A 26,277-nucleotide genomic window follows, 5' to 3' on the forward strand; every position below is an offset into this window, starting at 1 on the left:
TCAGGGACAAGCAAGGGGACCCTGTGACACTTTGGGGGAGCCATCACCACACAAATAATTCCTCTGCTTGCTAGCTTATTTCTACTGCTTTATTAGTTTTTCTTTGCATGGTGATGTGGAGTGGAGGCAAAAGGTTCATGCTACATTTATAAAAAGTTGAAAGTAATATTTGCAAAAGATAGTATTTATTTTCCCCCAATTTTTCCTGGTGCCTCCACCCTTTCTCTGTCTTTCTTTTTGTCTCTGAAAAGTTATTAGATTGCCTCCTTTGGGGAGGGGTAGGGAAGAGAATTTTGAGAGCAGGAGAGATCTGGACTGCTACGGCAGAAGGAGGGGCTTCTACTGTGGGTTAAAAGAAATAGGGGCTAAGAATATAGAACGTATAATGAGCTCTGAAGACATTATAATTTACTCTAGGCCCAGTTTATTTTCAATTGAGCAGGAAGAATATACAGAGTATATTTCCCATGCATCTGTAAATGATTCTGCTTTGCATGATTCATGATGTTTTTGGTTGGTTTATTTTTAAACCAGACTGAAGTTACAGAAAAGCACATTCAAACAGATATACTCATCAAAGTATCATGGCAATAGTCCCCATAGCCATGTTGGAGCCTTTCAGGAATTAAAAACAGAGAATATAGAAAATAACTTCATAAAGAAGGCAATCTTCCTGAACCTAAAGGATAATGATATATTAATTTAGGGTAATGTCCTCATACACAGGCATATCCTATTTAAACCCTTTTCATAAAGGGGCCTTTTATTCATATTCTTCCTTAAAACCAAATACTAAATTTCCTTTGGTAAAACAAACAAACAAAGGTATTATGGACAATGAACTCCAAAAGAATGAGGAGTGAGACAGTTACGGGTAGTGACAGAGTGAAGAAGAATATAATAAAAATTCACATTAATACAATATTGTTATGTGAAATACATAAAGGCTGTAGAGAGACTTCCCTGCAATCAAATAGTAGTTTCATCTAAAGGGAAAAATACTTCAGCTAAAGCATGGTAGGTTTTTTGGGGTTTTTTTCCAAATTAAAATATAAAGAAGTATTGTGTGACTATAATAAAATCAAATGAGAACTTACTCTTAAAAATTATTTAAAGTTCTTATAAAGTATACTTTTGTGACTCAACAGTATAATACTATTTGAAAAGATGTAACAGTTAACCAGCAATGCCCATCTGGGCAAAAAAAGGTTATTTAAATACCATGCACTTTGATGAATGACCTTTTAAATGGCCTTGCCCATTTTGTACTATTAGTTTTCAGTCATTTCAGGGTAATGCACTGAATCAGAAAACAACAGCCCACTGAAACCATGCCTTTAGATGTAAAGAATTCATTCATTTAATGGCATTACCATTCCCTATGCAGTACATAAATTTTCTTTGTTTGAAAGACTGAGCAAATACCTATTTTTTTTTTTTTTTGGTTTGTTTTTTGTTTTAATGTCAAAAGAGGCACACAATTAAGTTTGTTTTAAAAGCCTCTGGACCAACTATTTTAAGATTAGAACTTTTCTTCGGCCAGAGACTAGATAATTCCATAATGACTTGGAGAAATGACATAATCTATAATCTTATTAGTTTATTTTTGAAGTGAAACTTAATTTAGTGAACAACCAAAATAAAATCATGGCTCATTTGAGAGGAATCTTTCATTTTCCTGCAGCTCCTCAGCAAATACTAGGCAGATAGAGTTTAAAGCCTCTGAAGGAAATAGGCAAATACATTTCACAACGAGGGAGATTTAAGTAGCTTTGAAAATGGTTCAGTTAAAGCTCTTCAACTGTAAATAAAATCACTGGAGGTCTATGTAAAACTTTAGCCTAATGTTGTTGTTAGTCTAAAGTAAATTCTAGTTAATAATCATTATCTTTATGAAAATCAGGTTTAGTGATTAAAAAAAGACTAAGCCCACAATTCCACCACTTGACGAAGGCTTATAATTTCCCCTTTCCTTCCACTGACCATAATACCATTATATTTATTTTAATATTGTAATTGTATTTAAAGGGAAGATCAGTTAATGTAAATTGAAATTAGTGCAAATATACTACATCATTCCTTCAGCGAAACTAACAATTTCTTTTTGCTTTTTAAAACTATTTAAATTTTGAACTATATCCTACATGTTGACATTTTAAATAATAATATTAAATAACAATAGTGAAAAAGAAATTTTTAAACCTGCTTTTCTATCAGTGAGTTTAACAATCAAAGTACTTACATAATTTATTTCCTTCTCATTAGCCTCTGCATTCTTGGATTCACCATCACCTGGAGCACAATTCTCACCCGATAGCAAGGCTGCCCGCTGCAATGTCTCTACAAGTACTTTGCAAACTAAAGAAGCTTGGAGACATCATGTTGTCACTTCTTTTGGTCTTCCACATAAAGGTGATCACCAAAATATCATTGTGATTTAAGCTCATCATGCTTAATTTTAAGGTTTGATCCACCACAGGTGAGCGTGAAGGCAGCTCAGTATTTCAGCTGGGGAATTTTTCTAACAGATATGGTGAGTTAATTCCAGTCAGTGGAATCTAACATGCATCCAATCAATTCTTGGTTCCTAAGGACTCTCAAATCAACACACTTCTTCATATTGTTATTATTGCCACCTTAGTCTGGGGACTAATCATCTCCCACTTGAACCAATAATATCATCGAGTAATTGCATTCTCTACCTGTAGTCTATTTGCAATCTAATCTTTCATTCATAATGTTCCCAGATCAGTCTTGCTGACATGGCTCTTCTTAGTCATTACCCTCCTGAGCAAAAAATTTAAAAGGCTTTTTAGTGCCTCTTAAATTTGCATGTATGTAGTTCAGGATATGATATGCATAAAGCCTTCTACAGACTCTTTCTGTGGACAACTATATGGAAATTGAATCCTCAAACTGTAAAAAGATTTACTTTTATAAAAATATGTAATAAGATTTAATTCTTTAAATACTTAAAAATTCAGTTCTATTCAAATAATTTTTATATAATTTTTATGTTCATTAGTAGTTATTTTATTTTGCCTTTTGATTGTAAAAGGTACTTTTGATATTTTACAAAAAAAATTTTACAGAAATTTGAAAATATTTACTTTTCAGTATTTTTCATTTACTTTTCATTTACATTTCAATAAATATATATTCAAATTTTCTATACTCTAATTCAATTAAATATTTTAATCCTTTATATAATTATTAAAAGTAAAATGCAAATTATGTGAAAATCTTCATTATAACAAGATAGTGATTTTGCTAAAATGGAGGTCAGAAAAATTTTATGAATAAACATATAATAATTTATGAATTACATGTGTTTTTATATTACACTTCCAAACATCCCAGGCCTTCCAGCAGAATATGCAGACTTACAAAAATTAAATTCAGTCATCTTTGATATGTTTGCTGCTTTTAGCCATGTGTAGGTATATTTATCAAGTTAAGAGAAAGGAACACATTTAATAGTTTATAAACTTGATTTACAGCTATAAAATATTTAGATACGTGGTATGTGGACCTCCATGCCCTAAGCCCCACAAATATTAGAAAGAGACCTGCTGTGAATAATGTGTAGCCACTGAGGCCAACTTTTAATATTTTTATGTAGTTATTAAAAATATTCGATTACATTTCAGACATAAATGGTATACAGCATAATATAATGAACAGCTATATACTCACCAGCCTGCTTAAGATTTGAGACAGTACCAGTAATCTGGTGTCACTGTACACCCCTCTCCAACAACATTCACTCCCATCCCTTCCAAAGGTAACCATTATCCTGAGGTTTTTTTTTTTTCCATATATATATATATGTATGTATATATATATATATATTTTTTTTTTTAATTGGAGTATAATTGCTTTACAATGGTGTGTTAGTTTCTGCTGTATAACAAAGTCATTCAGCTATATGTATACATATATCCCCATATCCCCTCCCTCTTGCATCTACCCCCCACCCTCCTTATCCCACCCCTCTAGATGGATACAAAGCACGGAGCTGATCTCCCTGTGCTATGCAGCTGCTTCCCACTAGCTATCTATTTTATATTTGGTAGTGTATATATGTCCATGCTACTCTCTCACTTCATCCCAGCTTACCCTTCCCCCTCCTCGTGTCCTCAAGTCCATTCTCTACATCCATGTTTTTATTCCTGTCTGGCCCCAAGGTTCTTCAGAACCATTTTTTTTCTTTTTTTTAGATCCCATATATATGAGTTAGCATACGATATTTGTTTTTCTCTTTCTGACTTACTTCACTCCATATGACAGTCTCTAGGTCCATCCACCTCACTACAAATAACTCAATTTCATTTCTTTTTATGGCTGAGTAATATTCCACTGTATATATGTGCCACATTTTCTTTATCCATTCATCAGTCAATGAACACTTAGGTTGCTTCCATGTCCTGCCTATTGTAAACAGAGCTGAAATGAATATTGTAGGAAATGACCCTTTTTGAATTATGGTTTTCTTAGGGTATATGCCCACAGTGGTATTGCTGGGTCGTATGGTAGCTCTATTTTTAGTTTTTTAAGGAACCTCCATACTGTTCTCCTTAGTGGCTATATCAATTTACATTCCCACCAACAGGGCAAGAGGGTTCCCTTTTATCTACACCATCTCCAGCATTTATTGTTTGTAGATTTTTTGATGATGGCCATTCTGATTGGTGTGAGGTGATACCTCATTGTAGATTTGATTAGCATTTCTCTAATGATTAGTGATGTTCAGCATCCTTTCATGTGTTTGTTGGCCATCTGTATATCTTCTTTGGAGAAATGTCTGTTTAGGTCTTCTGCCCATTTTTGGATTGGGTTGTTTGTTTTTTTGATATTGAGCTGCATGAGCTGCTTGTATATTTTGGATATTAATCCTTTGTCAGTTGCTTCATTTGCAAATATTTTCTACCATTCTGAGGATTGTCTTTTCATCTTGTTTATGGATTCCTTTGCTATGCAAAAGTTTTAAAGTTTCATTAGGTCCCATTTGTTTATTTTTGTTTTTATTTCCATTTATCTAGGAGACGGGTCAAAAAGGATTTTGCTGTGATTTCTGTCATAGAGTGTTCTGTCTATGTTTTCCTCTAAGAGTTTGATAGTGTCTGGCCTTATTTTAAGGTTTTTAATCTATTTTGTGTCTATTTCTGTGTATGGAATTAGGGAGTGTTCTAATTTTATTCTTTTACATGTGGCTGTCCAGTTTTCCCAGCACCACTTATTGAAGAGGCTGTCTTTTCTCCACTGTATATTCTTCCCTCCTTTATCAAAGATAAGGTGACTGTATGTGTGTGGGTTTATCTCCGGGCTTTCCATCCTGTTGCATTGGTCTATATTTCTGTTTTGGTGCCAGTACCATACTGTCTTGATTACTGTAGCTTTGCAGTATAGTCTGAAGTCAGGGAGCCTGATTCCTCCAACTCTGTTTTTCTTTCCAAGATTGCTTTGGCTATTCAGGGTCTTTTGTGTTTCCATATAAATTGTGAAATTTTTTGTTCCAGTTCTGTGAAGAATGCCAGTGGTAGTTTGACAGGGATTGCATTGAATCTGTAGATTGCTTTGGGTAGTATAGTCATTTTCACAATGTTGATTCTTCCAATCCAAGAACATGGTATATCTCTCCATCTGTTTGTATCACCTTTAATTTCTTTCATCAGTGTCTTATAGTTTTCTGCATACAGGTCTTTTGTCTCTTAGGTAGGCTTATTCCTAGGTATTTTATTCTTTTTGTTGCAATGGTAAATGGGAGTGTTTCCTTAATTTCTCTTTCAGATTTTTCATCATTAGTGTATAGGAATGCAAGAGATTTCTGTGCATTAATTTTGTATCCTGCTACTTTCCCAAATTCATTGATTAGCTCTAGTAGTTTTCTGGTAGCATCTTTAGGATTCCCTAGGTATAGTATCATGTCATCTGTAAACAGTGACAGTTTTACTTCTTTTCTGATTTGGATTCGTTTTATTCCTTTTTCTTCTTTGACTGCTATGGCTAAAACTTCCAAAATTATGTTGAATAATAGCGGTGAGAGTGGGCAACCTTGTCTTGTTCCTGATCTTAGTGGAAATGGTTTCAGTTTTTCACCATTGAGGACAATGTTGGCTGTGGGTTTGTCATATATGGCCTTTATTATGTTGAGGTAAGTTCCCTCTATGCCTACTTTCTGGAGGGTTATTATCATAAATAGGTGTTGAATTTTGTCAAAAGCTTTTTCTGCATCTATTGAGATGATCATATGGTTTTTCTTCTTCAATTTGTTAATATGGTGTATCACATTGATTGATTTGCGTATATTGAAGAATCCTTGCATTCCTGGGATAAATCCCAATTGATCATGGTGTATGATCCTTTTATGATGCTGTTGGATTCTGTTTGCTAGTATTTTGTTGAGGATTTTTGCATCTATGTTCATCAGTGATATTGGCCTGTAGTTTTCTTTCTTTGTGACGTCTTTGTCTGGTATTGATATCAGGGTGATGGTGGCCTCATAGAATGAGTTTGGGAGTGTTCCTCCCTCTGCTATATTTTGGAAGAGTTTGAGATGGATAGGTGTTAGCTATTCTCTAAATGTTTGATAGAATTCGCCTGTGAAGCCATCTGGTCCTGGACTTTTGTTTGTTGGAAGATTTTTAATCACAGTTTCAGTTTCAGTGCTTGTGAGTGATCTGTTCATATTTTCTATTTCTTCCTGGTTCAGTCTTGGAAGCTTGTGCTTTTCTAAGAATTTGTCCATTTCTTCCAGGTTGTCCATTTTATTGGCATATAGTTGCTTGTAGTAATCTCTCATGATCCTTTGATTTCTGCAGCGTCAGTTGTTACTTCTTCTTTTTCATTTCTAATTCTATGATTTGAGTCTTCTCCCTTCTTTTCTTGATGAGTCTGGCTAATGGTTTATCAATTTTGTTTATCTTCTCAAAGAACCAGCTTTTACTTTTATTGATCTTTTCTATCGTTTCCTTCATTTCTTTTTCATTTATTTCTGATCTGATATTTATGATTTCTTTCCTTCTGCTAACTTTGGGGTTCTTTTTTCTTCTTTCTCTAATTGCTTTAGGTGTACGGTTAGGTTGTTTATTTGAGATTTTTCTTGTTTCTTGAGGTAGGACTGTATTGCTATTAACTTCCGTCTTAGAACTTCTTTTGCTGCAGGTTTTGGGTGGTCGTGTTTTGGGTCATCGTGTTTTCATTGTCATATTTTTCTAGGTAGTTTTTCATTTCCTCTTTGATTTCTTCTGTGATCTCTTGGTTATTTAGTAGTTTATTGTTTAGCCTCCATGTGTTTGTATTTTTTACAGTTTTTTTCCTGTAATTGATATCTAGTCTCATAACGTTGTGGTTGGAAAAGATACTTGATAGCATTTCAATTTTCTTAAATTTACCAAGGCTTGATTTGTGACCCAAGATATGGTCTATCCTGGAGAATGTTCCATGAGCATTTGAGAAGAAAGTGTCTTCTGTTGTTTTTGGATGGAAAGTCCTATAAATATCAATTAAGTCCATCTTGTTTAATGTGTCATTTAAAACTTGTGTTTCCTTATTTGTTTTCATTTTCGATGATCTGTCCATTGGTGAAAGGGGGGTGTTAAAGTCCCCTACTATGATTGTGTTACTGTTGATTTCCCCTTTTATGGCTGTTAGCATTTGCCTTATGTATTGAGGTGCTCCTATGTTGGTGCATAAATATTTACAATTGTTATATCTTCTTCTTGGATTGATCCCTTGTCATTATGTAGTGTCCTTCTTCATCTCTTGTAACAGTCTTTATTTTAAAGTCTATTTTGTCTTATATGAGAATTGTTACTCCAGATTTCTTTTGATTTCCATTTGCGTGGAATATCTCTTTCCATCCCCTCACTTTCAGTCTGTATGTGTCCCTAGGTCTGAAGTGGGTCTCTTGTAGACAGCATATATACGGGTCTTGTTTTTGGATCCATTCAGCCAGTCTATGTCTTTTGGTTGGAGCATTTAATCCATTTACATTTAAGGTAATTATCGATATGTATGTTCCTATTCCCATTTTCTTAATTGTTTTGGGTTTGTTATTGTAGGTCTTTTCCTTCTCTTTCATTTCCTGCCTAGAGAAGTTCCTTAAGCATTTGTTGTAAAGCTGATTTGGTGGTGCTGAATTCTCTTAGCTTTTGCTTGTCTGTAAAAGTTTTAATTTCTCTGTCAAATGTGAATGAGATCCTTGCTGGGTAGAGTAATCTTAGTTGTAGGTTTTTCCCTTTCATCACTTTAAATATGTCCTGCCATTCCCTTCTGGCTTGCAGAGTTTCTGCTGAAAGATCAGCTGTTAACCTTATGGGGATTCCCTTGTATGTTATTTGTTGTTTTTCCCTTGCTGCTTTTAATATTTTTTCATTGTATTTAATTTTTGATAGTTTTATTAGTATGTGTCTTGGTGTGCTTCTCCTTGGAATTATCCTGTGTGGGACTCTCTGTGCTTCCTGGACTTGATTAACTATTTCCTTATCCATATTAGGGAACTTTTCAACTATAATCTCTTCAAATATTTTCTCAGTTCCTTTCTTTTTCTCTTCTTCTTCCGGGACCCCTATAATTCGAATTTTGGTGCATTATGTTGTCCCAGATGTCTCTGAGACTGTTCTGAATTCTTTTCATTCTTTTTTCTTTATTCTGCTCTGCAGTAGTTATTTCCACTATTTTATCTTCCAGGTCACTTATCCATTCCTCTGCCTCAGTTATTCTGCTATCGTTTCCTTCTAGAGAATTTTAAATTTCATTTATTGTGTTGTTCATCATTGTTTGTTTGCTCTTTAGTTCTTCTAGGTCCTTGTTAAACATTTCTTGTATTTCCTCCATTCCATTTCCAAGATTTTGGATCATCTTTACTATCATTACTCTGAATTCTTTTTCAGGTAGACTGCCTATTTCCCCTTCATTTGTTTGGTCTGGTGGGTTTTTACCTTGCTCCTTCATCTGCTGCATAATTCTCTGTCTTCTCATTTTGTTTTACTTACTGTGTTTGGGGTCCCCTCTTCGCAGGCTGCAGGTCTGTAGTTCCCGATGTTTCTGGTGTCTGCCCCCTGCGGGTGAGGTTGGTTCAATGGGTTGTGTAGGCTTCCTAGTGGAGGGGACTGCTGCCCGTATTCTGGTGGATGAGGCTGGATCTTGTCTTTCTGGTAGGAAGGACCACATCCAGTGGTGTGTTTTGGGGTGTCTGTGAGATTATGATTTTAGGCAGCCTCTCTGCTAATGGGTGGGGTTGTGTTCCTGTCTTGCTAGTTGTTTGGCATGGGTTGCCCAGCACTGGAGCTTGCTGGTCATTGAGTGGAGCTGGGTCTTAGTATTGAGATGGAGATCTCTGGGAGAGCTCTCGCCGATTGATATTATGTGGGGCCAGGAGGTCTCTGGTGGCCCAATGTCCTGAACTCTGCTCTCCCACCTCAGAAGCTCAGGACCGACAACCAGCTGGAGCACCATGACCCTGTCAGCCACATGGCTTCAGTCACTGCTCTGCAGCTTCAACTTCAATAAGTAATTTCCAATGTTTTGCTTCAAATTCATCTTCTATAACATAAGAGGAATTATCTTATCTTGAGTGTTTTTTTTTTTTTCCAAAAATGAAGAGGACACTTTACAAACTTACTCATCCCAGAGCAACTCGCTGCTCCACACGCCAGCAGGCAAGGCCTCGAGTTGGAACTGGAAGCCACTGTCAGCCCTATCCTGAGTTTTTTATTGCTATTTTAAATATCAAGTTCTTTAAAAGTGTGTTTTCTGTTTGTTGATGAGGTCTAGACCTGTTTGATCACTGTATGTGATTGCTCTTATACTAATAAACTTGCAGAACTGTCTTAGTAATTCTGCAGATGCTTCTTAGATTTTCTTTTTTTATTATTAATTAATTTATTTATTTTTGGCTGCTTTGCGTTTTCGTTGCTGCTCACGGGCTTTCTCTAGTTGCGGCAAGCGGGTGCTACTCTTTGTTGCAGTGTGCAGGCTTCTCATTGCGGTGGCTTCTCTTGTTGCGGAGCACAGGCTCTAGGTACACAGGCTTCAGTAGTTGTGGCAGGCGGGCTTAGTAGTTGTGCCTCATGGGCTCTAGAGAGCAGGCTCAGTAATTTTGGCACACTGGCTTAGTTGCTCTACAGCATGTGGGATCTTCCCGGACCAAGGATCCAACCTGTGTCCCATGCATTGGCAGGCAGATTCTTAACCACTGCATCACCAGGGAAGTCTGCTTCTTAGATTTTCTAATTAGACAATAATATACTTGAGAAAAAAAAAAGAAACTGTGGAATTTTCCTTTCCAATCGCCACATCTCTTATTTCTTTCTTGCCTTAATGTGCACGGGCAATGATCTTTGGCACAATGTTGAACAGAAGTGGTAAGAGAACCTTCTTGTCTTGTGTCTGATTTAAAAGGGAAAGCTTCTAACATTTCTTCATTAAGTATGATAAGTACTGTAGGCTGATGATATTGTTTTAAGAAGTGGAATGATGTGATCAGAGTTCTTTTCAGAAAAATTCTTAGTGATAGGAGGATGAGTTGGAGCAGAAATACCTAGGAATCATATTACAGAAATCAATGTTCTTCAGCGAAAAAGCCATGGGGCCTGTGATGCCCTATCAATAGAACACACCACATGGTTCTAATTCTGACCACTGAAATAAAGAATTGCATTTTCACTTGCTTGATTCACCAAGTTAGAAAAATTTTAACAAAACACAAACCCACATGGGTCTTCCAATGGATAATATCTAAAACTGTGGTTACTGTGATTCATTACAGGCTCCATTACACAGAAAAAAGTCATCCAAGTCACTGACAATCAAACTGATCTTTTAATTCTCTTGCAAGTTTTGTTTTTCAGAAAAAAAAAAAAAAAAAAACGAAAAACCAATAAGATGCTGATACAAAGCAAAGTCATTTTTAGGATTACCCAACAAAAGCTTTAGGAAAATTAAAAATTTCTGAAGAAAGTCATCTCCCAGAAGCTCAGTCGAAATACAGTCATTTCCATAGTTTTGTGCTTGCATATTATGAGACGTTGAGCCCAATTACTCAGTAAATATTTCATAAGTAAATATCTATTTAAATGAGGAAATTCAATCTCATACCTTGAATCACAGTATATTCAATAGCTGATTTTTTCTCCTTGTATTGTCTAGGCTAGGCAGTAGAAGATTTTCCTTCTCTTTTGGGGTCCTTATATCTTCCATTTTATTTTTCTATGTAGACATGTAATGTAGACACTGATTATGTCTTATAAATAATAAAATAAGGATTTCAATCCCACTTAAAAAAATTTGAGAACTTATAAAATTGCTAAATTAATAATACTGCATATATTTCACTAAATCTTGTTTCCTGACCCACTGTCAGTAAATATAACATTTCTGGTGTAATGGACATGCTTAGTTCTAACTAAATGGCCCAAAGGAACAGTATCTGCCATAGCAATGAAGTCTAATGACAATTCTGCTGACATCTTTCTGAAAATGAAATCATGTGGAAAATGATTTCTACACTAGCAGAATAATTAAGACAGAAACAAAATTTGATTTGGTAGAAATGGAAGCTTAGCTTGTCTCTGTGTTCTCTAGTTGATATTATGTTTCCATGTTCTTTTTTAAAAATCATATATATTTTTTGATGTTCTAACTGTATTTTAATTAGAGGCAACCAATAGCGATGCTAATCCTTAGGTACTTTTGTGGGGGTTTTTTTTCCTTTTCTTTTTTTCTTTTTTTCCTTTCCTATTTCTTTGTTTTGAATATTGCTCCAGAGGATGGGCTCTTTTCTGAGACTTAACTATCTTTGGATATACAGATATTTTAATTATTATGGCATTTCTTTTCATTGCCTTTGGTCTTTTTATGAAATGCATGCCTTTGTCTACACCAGCCAAATAAGAATTATACCTGAGTAAAATATGTGAGGTTGCTAGGTTCTGGCACTGTTTAAAGTAATTGTGAAAAACAATTGAAGGAAAACCCCAAGGTAAGGTTTTATAATTTTAGGAACCAAGGGACTTTTGTCACAAATATTTTTCTATAAATAGAGCTTGCTTTAGTTCCTCACAAAATTTTTAATGAACAAAAGCATGTACCACAAGGAAAGAAGAAAATACAATCAATTAAAGTCCAAGTAACATGTTTCAGAGAAAGTGTGAACAGAACACTTTATTTGGATCCTGTCAACATAGTCTAATGACCTTTTTCTTTATTTGAAAATGGCTGATTTTAAGTAAAAGTTATTCTAGCTGCTGAAGAGAATTTACACAAGGAAAATACTACACTTCAACAATACATAAAATGAAATGTCAATTCATTCTCATATGTCCACAAGATTATTCTGCACTGTATAAACAGTGTTTTCAATGCAGCTGAAACATATTAACCACTCCAGGCATAAACCACTTCATTCACAAAACATGCAGCATCCAGAGTGTTTTATGCAATACAAGATTGTACCAAATAGTTATTATTTTCACGGATTTCAGAACACTGTTCTACCAAATCCTCCCAGATTTCATAGGTTTTTCTTATGAGTTTTCAGTACACAAATGTCTATTCCTCTAAGAGGCTCTGACTTACACCTCTACTTAGACTGCTGTGTTGGTTCTGCCCTATTATTTGTCTGCCTCCTTGCAGGTAGGCCTTATACCTCAGTCACTGTTGTATCTATTGACCATCTTATGATCTTCCTAGGCATCAGGGCATCTCTTGATGACAGCAGCAAAAGGACTGGGAATACTCACAGGCTTAGTGCCCTCCTTATTATCCACAACTTGAATCTCTGTCCTTATACTCTCTGAATATTTTAAACATCTCCCCAAATTCCATTCCAACTCAACCCTTTGTCAGTTGGTCTCAAAAATGTCATAACTTCCTTTCCCTTTCTCTTCCTTTCAGCCTCCTTCTGTCTCTAAGAATCTTGTTTTGCTACCCTAGTTAATCTCATACTGTATTTCTTTTTTACCAAAAATGTATAACATAGGGAGAAAATTCAAAACAGGCATGACTAATAAAACTCTTTGAAAGTTCACTTCCCACACATTACCTAATCTAGCACCCTCTTTGTAGTTAACACAATCCTCACCTCTCCTGATCCATTCTGCCCATTGGAATCCCGGCCAAAATCAATTTGGATAATTGGTAGATGCTCAAAATATGTCTTGAAGACATAAATGAAAAGCCTGCATGATATGAACTCATAAAATTTACTTTTCCTCTCCTTGAATTTTTCAGTACTTTTTTAAAAAGTAAAAAATGTTTTGAACCTCACTAAGTTCAAAAGGAATTCTATGGAATTTTAATCTTAATTTCAATGCTTTCTTATAGATTATCATTTTTAGATCATTAGCTCATTTAATTAACAAACAATATTTCTAATACTCATTTATTTGAAAATTATCATCTATTAGGCATATTTCCTTCAAGAAAACATTCTAGGGATCTAGTATTTTATTTAATTAGGCATCTATGAAATAAGAGATTAGGTTAGCTCTTTTCCAAATGACTTGGAACTAAAAAGAATTCATATTTAGTATAACTCCCTGTTTCCACTCTCAGATAGAGGCACTACATCATGCATAGTTTCTGCACCAAATTGTTCAGTCCTGCTTCATGGTTCCTACACACAAATTGTTCACAAGGTGACACTAAGACCACAAACCTAAAAATCAAAATACTTTTATATAGCGTGGAAAGGTTATCTTCACCCTGAAATGTTTAAACCAAAAGTTTTTTTTTTCCCTAATATACTTTGCTCAATAAACTTAAAATAAATTATTTATTTTAGATACTAAAAACCTAGAATTTCTATTATGACATACATCAAATCATTATACAGCAAGCAGTGAACGTATTTCAGTGGTTTGTGACTTAAAACTAGATTAAAATAATAGAAAAAAATTCAAAGATAGGAAATGTACAAGATAAATGGAAGCCATGGAAAGGGTCCATCTGTGTTTTCACCAAAAAGAATGGACATCTATGAGACCATTTCAAATATAAGTAATTAAATGAATATTTATAATAAATGGAAGAAAGAACTGCTGCCTGTACTTTTAATTTATGAAGAGTCTGCTAATCTGAAATAGTTAAGAATCACTATTTGAAAATTCACAGCTATGGAAGATGGTGGAGTAGAAGGACATTAGCTCACTTCCTCTTGCGAGAACACCAGAAACACAACTAACTGCTGAACAATCGTCGACAGGAAGACACTGAAACTCACCAAAAAAGAGACCACACATCAAAAGACAAAGGAGAAGCCACAATGGGACGGCAGGAGGGGCTCAATCACAATAAAATCAAATCCTATAACCGCTGGGTGACTGACACACAAACTGGAGAACAACTATTCCACAGAACTCCACCCAGTGGAGTGAAGGTTCTGAGCCCCACGTCAGACTTACCAACCTGGGGGTCTGACAATGGGAAGAGGAATTCCCAGAAAATCAGACTTTGAAGGCTAGTGGGATTTGATTGCAGGACTTTGACAGGACTGGGGGAAACAGAGACTCCACTCTTGGAGGGCACACACAAAATAGTGTGCACATCAGGACACAGGGGAAGGAGCAGTGACCTCATAGGAGACTGAACCAGACCTAACTGCTAGTGTTGGAGGGTCTCCTGCAGAGGTGGGGCGTGCCTGTGGCTCACCGCGGGGACAAGGACACTGGCAGCAGAAGTTGTGGGAAGGACTCCTTGGTATGAGCCCTCCCAGAATCCACCATTAGCACCAGAAAAGAGCCTGTAGCCTCCAGTGGTGGGTAACCTCATGCCAAAACAACAGGGAGGGAACTCAGCCCCACCCATCAGCAGACAAGAGGATTAAAGTTTTACTGAGCTCTACCCACCAGAGCAACACCCAGCTCTACCCACCACCAGTCCCTCCCATCAGGAAGCTTGCACAAGCCTCTTAGATAGCCTCATCCACCAGAGGGCAGACAGCAGAAACAAGAAGAAATACAATTCTGCAGCCTGTGGAAAAAAACCAAATTCACAGAAAGACAGACAAAATGAAAAGGCAGAGGACTATGTACCAGATGAAGGAACAAGATAAAACCCCAGAAAAACAACTAAATGAAGTGGAGATAGGCAACCTTCCAGAAAAAGAATTAAGACTAATGATAGTGAAGATGATCCAGGACCTCAGAAAAAGAATGGAGGCAAAGATCAAGAAGATGCAAGAAATGTTTAACAAAGACACAGAAGAATTAAAGAACAAACAAACAGAGATGAACAAACAATAACTGAAATGACAAATACACCAGAAGGATTCAACAGCAGAATAACTGAGGCAGAAGAATGGATAAGTGACCTGGAAGACAGTGGTGGAATTCACTGCCACAGAACAATAACGAAAAAAGAATGAAAAGAAATGAAGACAGCCAAAGAGACCTCTGGGACAACATTAAACGCAACAACATTCACATTATAGGGGTCCCAAAAGGAGAAGAGAGAGAGAAAGGACCCGAGAAAATATTTGAAGAGATTATAGATGAAGACTTCCCTAACTTGGGAAAGGAAATAGCCACCCAAGTCCAGGAAGCACAGAGTCCCAGGCAGGATAAAGCCAAGGAGAAACACGCCGAGACACATAGTAATCAAACTAACAAAAATTAAAGAAAACGAAAAGTTATTAAAAGCAACAAGGGAAAAATGACACATAACATACAAAGGAACTCTCATAAGGTCAACAGCTGATTTCTCAGCAGAAACTCTACAAGCCAGAAGGGAGTGGCAGGACATATTTAAAGTGATGAAAGGGAAGAACCTACAACCAAGATTACTCTACCCAGCAAGGATCTCATTCAGATTCGACAGAGAAATCAAAAGCTTTACAGACAAGCAAAAGCTAAGAGAAATCAGCACCACCAAACCAGCTCTACAACAAATGCTAAAGGAACTTCTCTAAGTGGGAAACACAAGAGAAGAAAAGGACCTACAAAAACAAACCCATAACAATTAAGAAAATGGTCATAGGAACATACATATCAATAATTACCTTAAACATCAATGGATTAAATGCTCCAACCAAAAGACACAGGCTCGCTGAATGGATACAAACACAAGACCCATATATATGCTGTCTACAAGAGACCCACTTCAGACCTAGGGACACATACAGACTGAAAGTGAGGGGATGGAAAAAGATATTCCATGCAAATGGAAATCAAAAGAAAGCTGAAGTAGCAATACTCATATCAGATAAAATGGACTTTAAAATAAAGAATGTTATAAGATATGAGGTGGGGCACTACATAATGATCAAGGGATCAATCCAAGAAAAGATATAACAATTATAAATATATATGCACTGAACACAGGAGCACATCAATACATAAGGCAAATGCTAACAGCTATAAAAGAGGAAATCAACGGTAACACAGTAATAGTGGGGGACTCTAACACCTCACTTACACCAATGGGCAGATCATCCAGAGAGAAAATTAATAAGGAAACACAAGCTTTAAATGACACAATAGACGAGATAGATTTAATTGATATTTATAGGACATTCCATCCAAAAACAGCAGATTACACTTTCTTCTCAAGTGCACATGGAACATTCTCCAGGATAGATCACATCTTGGGTCACAAATCAAGCCTTGGTAAATTTAAGAAAATTGAAATCATATCAAGCATCTTTTCCAACCACAACGCTATGAGATTAGAAATAAATTACAGGGGGAAAAAATGTAAAAAACACAAACACATGGAGGATAAACAATGTGTCACTAAATAACCAGGAGATCACTGAAGAAATCAAAGATGAAATCAAGAATTACCTAGAGACAAATGACAATGAAAACACAATGATCTAAAACCTATGGGATGCAGCAAAAGCAGTTCTAAGAGCGAAGTTTATAGCAATACAATCCTACCTCAAGAAACAAGAAAAATCTCTAATAAACAACCTAACTTTATACCTAAAGGAACTAGAGAAAGAATAACAAACAAAACCCACAGTTAGTAGAAGGAAGGAAATCATAAAGATCAGAGCAGAAATAAATGAAATAGAAACAAAGAAAACAATAGCAAAGATCAGTAAAACTAAAAGCTGGTTCTTTGAGAAGATAAACAAAATTGATAAACCTTGAGCCAGACTCACCAAGAAGAGGGAGAGGACTCAAATCAATAAAGTTAGAAATGAAAAAGGAGTGTTACAATGGACCCCACAGAAATACAAAGCATCCTAAGAGACTACTACAAGCAACTCTATGCCCATAAAATGGACAACCTGGAATAAATGGACAAATTCTTAAGAAGGTATAACCTTGTAAGACTGAACCAGGAAGAAATACAAAATATGAACAGACCAATCACTAGTAATGAAATGGAAACTGTGATAAAATCTTTCAACAAACAAAAGTCCAGGACCAGATGGCTTCACAGGTGAATTCTATCATTTAGAGAAGAGCTAACACCCATCCTTCTCAAACTCTTCCAAAAAACTGCAGAGGAAGGAACACTCCCAAACTCATTCTACAAGGCCAGCATTACCCTGATACCAAAACCAGACAAAGATAATATAAAACAAGAAAATTGCAGATCAATATCAGTGATGAATATAGATGAAAAAATCCTCAACAAAATACTAGAAAACAGAATCCAACAGCACATTAAAAGGATCATACACCATGATCAAGTGGGATTTATCCCACAGATGCAAGGATTCTTCAATAGACACAAATCAATCAATGTGATACAACATACCAACAAATTGAAGGATAAAAACCATATGATCATCTCAATAGATGCAGAAGAAGCTTTTGACAAAATTCAACACCCATTTATGATAAAAACTCTCCAGAAAGTGGGCATAGAGGGAACCTACCTCAACATAATAAAGGCCATACACAACAAACCCACAGCAAACATCATTCTCTATGGTCAAAAACTGAAAGTATTTCCTCTAAGGTCAGGAAGCGAGACAAGGATGTCCACTCTCACCACTATTATTCAACACAGTTTTGGAGGTCGTAGCCATGGCAATTAGAGAAGAAAAAGAAATAAAACGAATACAAATTGGAAAAGAAGAAGTAAAACTGTCACTGCAGATGACATGATACTATACATGGATAATCCTAAAGATGCCACCAGAAAACTACTAGAGCTAATTAATGAATCTGGTAAAGTTGCAGGATACAAAATTAATGCACAGAAATCTCTTGCATTCCTATGCACTAACAACAAAAGATCAGAAAGATAAATTAAGGAAACAATCCCATTCACCACTGCAACAAAAAGAATAAAATACCTAGGAATAAACCTACCTAAGGAGGTCAAAGACCTGTACTCAGAAAACTGTAAGACACTGATGAAAGAAATCAAAGATGACACAAACAGATGGAGCGATATACCATGTTCCTGGATTGGAAGAATCAATATTGTGAAAATGACTATACTACCCAAAGCAATCTACAGATTCAATGCAATCCCTATCAAATTACCAGTGGCATTTTTTACAGAACTAGAACAAAAGTCTTAAAATTTGTATGGAGACACAAAAGACACCAAATAGCCAAAGCAGTCTTGAGGGAAAAAAATGGAGCTGGAGGAATGAGACTCCCTGACTTCAGACTATACTACAAAGCTACAGTAATCAAGACAATATGGTACTGGCACAAAAACAGAAATATAGATCAATGGAACATGATAGAAAGCCCAGAGATAAACCCACGCACCTATGGTCAACTAATCTATGACAAAGGAGGCAAGGATATACAATGGAGAAAAGACAGTCTCTTCAATAAGTGGTGCTGGGAAAACTGGACAGCTACATGTAAAAGAATGAAATTAGAACACTCCCTAACACCATACACAAAAATAAACTCAAAATGGATTAAAGACCTAAGTGTAAGACCAGACAATATAAAACTCTTAGAGGAAAACATAGGAAGAACACTCTTTGACATAAATCACAGCAAGATCTTTTTTGACTCACTTCCTAGAGTATATGGAAATAAAAACAAAAATAAACAAATGGGACCTAATGAAACGTAAAAGCTTTTGCACAGCAAAAGAAACTATAAACAAGATGAAAAGACAATCCTCAGAATGGGAGAAAATATTTGCAAACGAATAAACAGACAAAGGCTTAATCTCCAAAATACATAAACAGCTCATGCAGCTCAATATTAAAAAAACAAACAACCCAATCCAAAAATGGGCAGAAGACGTAAATAGACATCTTCCAAAGAAGACATACAGATGGCCAAGAGGCACATGAAAAGCTGCTCAACATCACTAATTATTAGAGAAATGCAAATCAAAACTACAATGAGGTATCACCTCACACCAGTTAGAATAGGCATCATCAGAGAATGTACAAACAACAAATGCTGGAGAGGGTGTGGAGAAAAGGGAACCCTCTTGCACTGTTGGTGGGAATGTAAATTGATACAGCCACTATGGAGAACAGTGTGGAGGTTCCTTAAAAAACTAAAAACAGAACTACCATATGACCCAGCAATCCCACTACTGGGCATATACCCAGAGAAAACCATAATTCAAAAAGACACATGCACCCCAATGTTCTTTGCAGCACTATTTACATTAGCCAGGTCATGGAAGCAACCTAAATGCCCACTGACAGACGAATGGATACAGAAGATGTGGTACATATATACAATGGAATATTACTCAGCCATAAAGAGGAATGAAATTGGGTCATTAGTAGAGATGTGGATGGACCTAGAGACTGTCACACAGAATGAAGTAAGTCAGAAAGAGAAAAACAAACATTGTATATTAACGCATATATGTGGAATCTAGAAAAATCGTTCAGATGAACCTGTTTGTAAGGCACCAATAGAGACACAGATATAGAGAACAAACGTATGGACACCAAGGGGGGGACAGTGGGGGTGGTGGTGGATGAATTGGGAGATTGGGATTGACATGTATACACTAATATGTATAAAATAGATAACTAATAAGAACCTGCTTTATAAAAAAATAAATACAATAAAATTCATTAAAAAAGGAAAGAAAATTCACAGCTATGTACACACACATACAAATACAAAATTTGACTTTTATGTGATTTCCTTTTATAGCAAGCAGAAAATTCATCAATATTTATTGTAATCAGTTACTTTTGGGTGCTGGCAAAGAACATGGCCACAATAGAAATGTATTAATATCATCTACATGGAAGTAGGGATGGTAAAGGGAAAGGCTAATGTCTTTCTCAGAGCAAAAGAATTACTAACAGAAGTTCTTTCTAAATTTTCTAAGCAATCATCAAATATCTTTAATACACAATCCAGTGACATCAAGTAGTAATATGCACTGAAAAACACTTCTAGACAATAATCCTAAAGGATACTAACAAAATATATTTCTCAAACTAGAAATCTGAGCTAAAGTCATACATTAGTGAATCCATATTATGATGCGATAGGACATTTTCTATTATTGTGCAATGATGATATATTCAAGAGGTTTGGCACAGAGATCTTCCATGGAGAGAAATTCATAACTGAAACATTTCCTACCCAATCACATCTGTGATATTTTTCCCTCTGGCCATAGCACCATAAAACATTTTTATAGAATTTAGTCAGAATAAAACTTAGAAGTCATTTACTTTACTCCCCTTTATCTTATTTTTTTGACTAATTAGTTTTCTTCTGATTATAAGGTAATAAAAACTTGTTGCAGACCTTTTAGAATACAGAGAAGTACAAAGGTATAAAAAAGAATTGACCATAATCATAACAACTGGCACAATTAACATAATACTGTGTATTCTCTTCTTTATTTTCATGTATTTACCTAAAACAATATCATGAACATGATGTTATTAAAATTGTTCACAAATGTAGATTTTTAACAACTGCATAATAGTTTATCCTCTGGAGGAAACATACTTTAATTTTATTCCTATTTTAGGTTGCTGAGGATGTTCATTAAAACTTTTCTATATATATAATCAAAAGATTTTATATATATATATATTTTTTAAATATATTATTAAATTTTTAGTAAACATCCTCAGCAATGTAAATAGGAGTACATTAAATAAATTATATATTTATATATGTGTGTGTATATATATATATATAATATATGCTCATTTTATTAAATAATCATTTAAGATGAATTCAGAGGAGAGGAAATTCATCCTTTTATACACGAGGAAATGTAGACCCATACAAGTTGTGTGACTGATGCAGTCCAAAACTAAGGTTATCTGATTTTCTGTTTTACTATATCCATGTTCATAAAGGAATCTACTAGTTTATTTCCATAATGTCATCCTTTACAAGTTAAAAGCGCAGATGTTGGATCTCATTCTGTTGTGATGCATTCTATTACTATAACTTAACATTGGTATCTTTAAATTCATAATCCATTATTCATCTTTCACTCGTAAAACTCTTTAATTCCCTCTCCAGCCTACATATAGTGGCAATAAACCAAATCAAAAAAGCAAATTCAAATATTAAGAAATACATAGGAAATATTAAAACAAACTAGGAAAAAAAAGAGTAAGACATTTTTTTCTTATTTTTCACTAGATTACAAGTAAAAATCTACTCGAATATGGAAAAAGCTCCATTGTGATTACCCGTAGGTAACAATTTAAAATAAACTGAGGAGATGCTATGATATAGTATAATTACAATTCAAAGAGTTAAAGCATATTAAACATATTTGGATACAATTCTGAAGTTATTTGGGAGGGATATGAAGGGTAAAGGCTTCAGTCAATTTCTACAAAGTCAAGATAAGCATCCTGGAACAATGCCGGTTGATTTTTAGATAGGATGTTTACTTTCTGGAAAAGTGTATTCCCTGCTTCCAAGGGGAGAAATGAATCAACAATCCAGAAAGCCTGAAACTTAATTGACCTTCCACAGACAATCTCCAAATATATTGATGGATAAGCCAAAAAATCTAACTGAGAATTATTGGAAAAATGTAACACCTTTCAAGTGTATATGCACTGTAAGATTCAAGATTATTCTGGTTTTTTTAGAATTGTAAAACTTGAGTTTTTATTTCTGAGAATTATAAAAATATTAAAATAATTTAATTATTCAGATAACCATTAATTAATAAAATATAAGAAATCTCTATACTCAAACATCACAACTTAGCTTTAAATAAAAATTGTAGGGCTTTAATTCAATTTTTTTCCCTCTGTCCTTTTAAAACTTATTTGGGAGCATCATTATTAAATATTTTTCCTAGTCATAAATGTTATTGGAACATAAAACATGAGAGCTCACTGTAAGGGTAAAAATATATGTACTAAAACTCATCAAATACAAGTAGGTTAGTATATGATGTGACAAATGTTTTCCTTCATCCTAGTACAGGTTCTTCATCTAATTTTGACAAAAAACAATATGAATTAAGTGAATGGAAATTTATATTTAGTCCAACTTGTGAACCAAAAGCCATTCTGCATCTATATATTTATATCCATTTAAAAAAAAAAGAAAACAATCACTAAATTTCAAAATGGTTTTATGTCTCTGACTCATATTACTGGTTCAAGTTATAATTCATGAGTAGATTTCTTTTAAAAACTTGATGTAAACCAATGGCGTTAAAGTCCTGCACGGAATGTATTTGTCAGTGTTTTGCATATCATAGTTTCTTACTGTAATAAACACAATGAGATTGGCCTTCCCACATGGTTCTCACTTTTTCTTTTCTTTTTTTTTTTAAGATGTAAGTGACAGAGGATATTTCCATACCTGATATATTTTCAACTTTCATGTGTCTACTTATACTTCAGTGGTTCATAATACTATTATTAAGTACACAGCAGGAAAGACAGCCCAGAAAAAACTACACAATAGATACGATATTGAAGGTTATGTGCAATTCCCAATATTCTGGCTATCAACCTTATCATTTTTCCCTCCCGAATAAGAAAGCATCTGGAATACGAGTGACTGACAATTATACAATTATATAGATAAGATTGCACTAGCTTTATTTACTAATAAAGAAAAAGCAAACCAATCTCAAACTTTAGTACTTTATTATTAGTAAGTAATTATTTACCCCACACCCCACAACTAATAACAAAACAACATTTTTAACACTTCATTTCAGAGTCACTACCCTACCAATTAAAACCCAAACTAAAGTTAACATTTTAATGTGGACTTGGCCAACATGCTACATTTAATAGATTTAATCTTATTGATGAGAGAGAAATAAAACTGCTTTTAGGTGATTTATTTTCACTTTCAAGTTGCTACTAAGCTTCTTCATGACAGTCACTTCTACTATACTCTCTAAGTGATCTACAACATTTCCAATCTGTTCATTCCATCTTTGATATACCCTACAACGATTAAATTGTATTTTTATAATAAGTAATACTCAAAAGCAAGAAAGACCTTAGATGTTTTTCTTATCATCACTGCAGCTAGAAAAAAGAAGTAGGGGTCATCACCTAAAGTTCCCTTCCACTTACGCGTAACACTTACCCAACCTCAAGTCTCTTGCTATACTTTTAGCTAAAGGTGAGTCAAGTGACTGCTTCTCCCATCACAATAATAGTGGTCCCTCATGAAGGAAATTGTGTTATAGAGACCACCTACATTTAGTTTTAGACAAAAGGATGTGGATAACTTTTTTTGCAAACCTATCTAAAGGTGCTCAATATTAACTTCTACATACATACAAGTATGGCTACATCTAGATGTAGGAAAATCTAATGGGTTGAAGATCCAAGTTTTTAAAGAGACATAGGTGACTAGAAATCAGGTGCAGTTTCCATTAACTAAAATAGTCTTCACTTTATATAATGATTTATTGCAGGGGTTCATAAATAGAGAATTTCTGTACATATTCAAAAATGAAAAAAATTATAATATATGAATTTAGTCACATTTTATGGAATGTAAATATGGTATAAGGAATGTGGGCATTTCTGTTATAAATTAAAAGCTGAAAAATGTTAGTTACCAATATGATTTCTATTATACATGCCTTTTTAACTAATTACTTAGAAAATTGATGTCTATAGGTCTTTTACACATTATTTCTGTTAAACACTAACTAAAAACATAAGGTACAAAGCATTTATGTGAGGAAAAAACAACCGTTGCCACTGGGATCAGGTAGTCAGCTGAAAGCATCTTGTGGCACTTTATTGAGTTGTCGAAGTTCTTTTCTAGATACACACACACACACACACACACACACACACACCCATTGACAGCTTACATTATCTATATGATATTTAAAAGGAAATTTTCAAATATAAACTGTTCCACTATAAAATTCACAACTACTCTTGGCTGGGTGGGTTACCTGAGCAACCTGTGTGACATACGTTTCTTCCTACATTTGAAATCCAATCATACCAGTAATAAGAAGACTTACCGGCCCAAACGAATTACTGTCAAAACTGTGTCCATGATGATCACCTTCAACCCAGATGTGACCACGGGGGACTTTGACATAGCGGTTTTTGTGTCCCATAGTTCTAGAAATAAACAGCATAACCATTGAGAAAAGATCAGAAAAGAGAGAGATCAAACAGCTAAGCATACAAATTCAGGAAAGGTAAAAATACTACTGTAAAGATGCAATGGATTATTATAGGTTACATGTAAGGATACTCTAGAATTTTCTTTTTAAATAAGATGTGGTTAAGACCCTGTAAACCTATCCACAGTATTTTTTTTCATGTTTCTGTAGGTAGGAATTTTGTGCTTAAACAAGATGCACTAGCACCAGATAATGGTTTGCTACTTAACTTAATTCATAATATCCTATGTTTTTATAAAACTCAATAAGCCCCAACAAAATGCAGATCTATTTTATTTCTGACATCTGCTTTTACCTCAATGGTCAACTTGGCCAGCTGCAATCTTCATTTTTTTAGTCAAATAAACTTCTCAAACCAACTGACAGAATTTTCATAACCTCTTAATACTTTAAAATTCAGAATATATAAGAAAAAAAAACCCCTTGATGATCTCTTGTCAAATATAAGCTATCAATGTCAACTGAAAATTTTTGATTAGCACCATTCAATTTCATAAATAATTCTTTTTTTTTTTATTTTTGGCTGCGTTGGGTCTTCGTTGCTGTGTGAGGGCTTTTCTCTAGTTGTGGTGAGCGGGGGCTACTTTTTGTTGTGCTAAGTCAGTTTCTCACTGCGGTGGCTTCTCTTGTTGCAGAGCATGGGCTCTAGCTGCGCAGGGCTCAGTAGTTGTGGCTCGTGGGCTCTAGAGGGCAGGCTCAGTAGTTGTGGCGCACGGGCTTAGTGGTTCCATGGCATGTGGGATCTTCCTGGACCAGGGATCGAACCCATATCCCTGCATTGGCAGGCGGATTCTTAACCACTGCACCACCAGGGAAATCCCATAAATCATTCTTGAAAATGAGAAACTTTTCAACAATTTTGAAGACAATATTTAGAGAGCAATGTTCGACGATATACATTTAGTGGAACATTCCGTCTTCTTAAGGCTGACAAGGAAACCAAGTAAGGAAAGGCTCTCTCGTACTGTGTTGGTGGCAATGTAAAGTGATACAACTTTTTTCCTATTTTGCCATTGGGGGCCCATTTTTGTCAAATTTATTAATAGACTAAAATGTATATGCCTTTTGACCTAGTTATTTTACTGATAGAAATCCGTTCCAAAGAAATAATCAGAAATATGGACAAATATTTATTACCAGAGATGTTCAGCACAGGCCTTTTGTAACAACAACAAAAAAATTATCTTTCTAAATAATCAACAACAAGAGATTGGTTACATAAATTATAATATAACTAATTAAATAAAAGGGATGGAATTAGATTAAATATTATCCCAAGCCTATAATAATAAATTCTTTTCAGGGCAGAGACTATTTTTTTCTTCTTTCATTCCCCAAAGAATTCCAGACAATGCCTAGCTTAAAGAAGCTTCTCAATAAATAATAGTTGAATGAATAAATGTCACCCCCAAGTCTATAGACTTAACCCCAGAGACTGAGCTTTATACACTGTTCTTTGAGGTGGAGTCCCAATCAGACCATTTTTGTTAGTAAGTTGTATATATGCAGAAGAATACATAAAAAAGGAAAACTTCACATAAGTTGGTGCTATAGAAATTGAAACTATTCATTATCTAGAATGATTTTTAATTTTCAAGATAATTTCAACAGCATTGCTTTGCTTTATGTCACTAAATCATTCATGCAAGATGTTGTGACCATTAGAAGCCCACAGTAAGTAAATGACTGCTGTTTATTTTTAATTACTAATGGAAGAAGAGTTTCAGCTTTTTAAAGAAAAGCAGAAACAAG

At 34.9% G+C, this 26,277-nt stretch overlaps 1 protein-coding gene across 3 annotated transcripts in view; it reads right to left on the reverse strand.

The window, feature by feature from the left end:
- The window catches only part of IMMP2L (inner mitochondrial membrane peptidase subunit 2), a 916,263-nt gene that overhangs the window by 181,540 nt on the left and 708,446 nt on the right, over window positions 1-26,277 (reverse strand). For all 3 annotated transcript variants that reach the window (XM_061197933.1, XM_061197935.1, XM_061197934.1), the window contains exon 6: window positions 24,358-24,460. In XM_061197933.1, coding sequence (XP_061053916.1) covers window positions 24,358-24,460 — 103 coding nt within the window. The remainder of the gene's footprint in view (window positions 1-24,357; window positions 24,461-26,277) is intronic.

This window comes from Eubalaena glacialis, chromosome 8 (genome assembly GCF_028564815.1).
Source record: "Eubalaena glacialis isolate mEubGla1 chromosome 8, mEubGla1.1.hap2.+ XY, whole genome shotgun sequence".
Taxonomy (NCBI): domain Eukaryota; kingdom Metazoa; phylum Chordata; class Mammalia; order Artiodactyla; family Balaenidae; genus Eubalaena; species Eubalaena glacialis.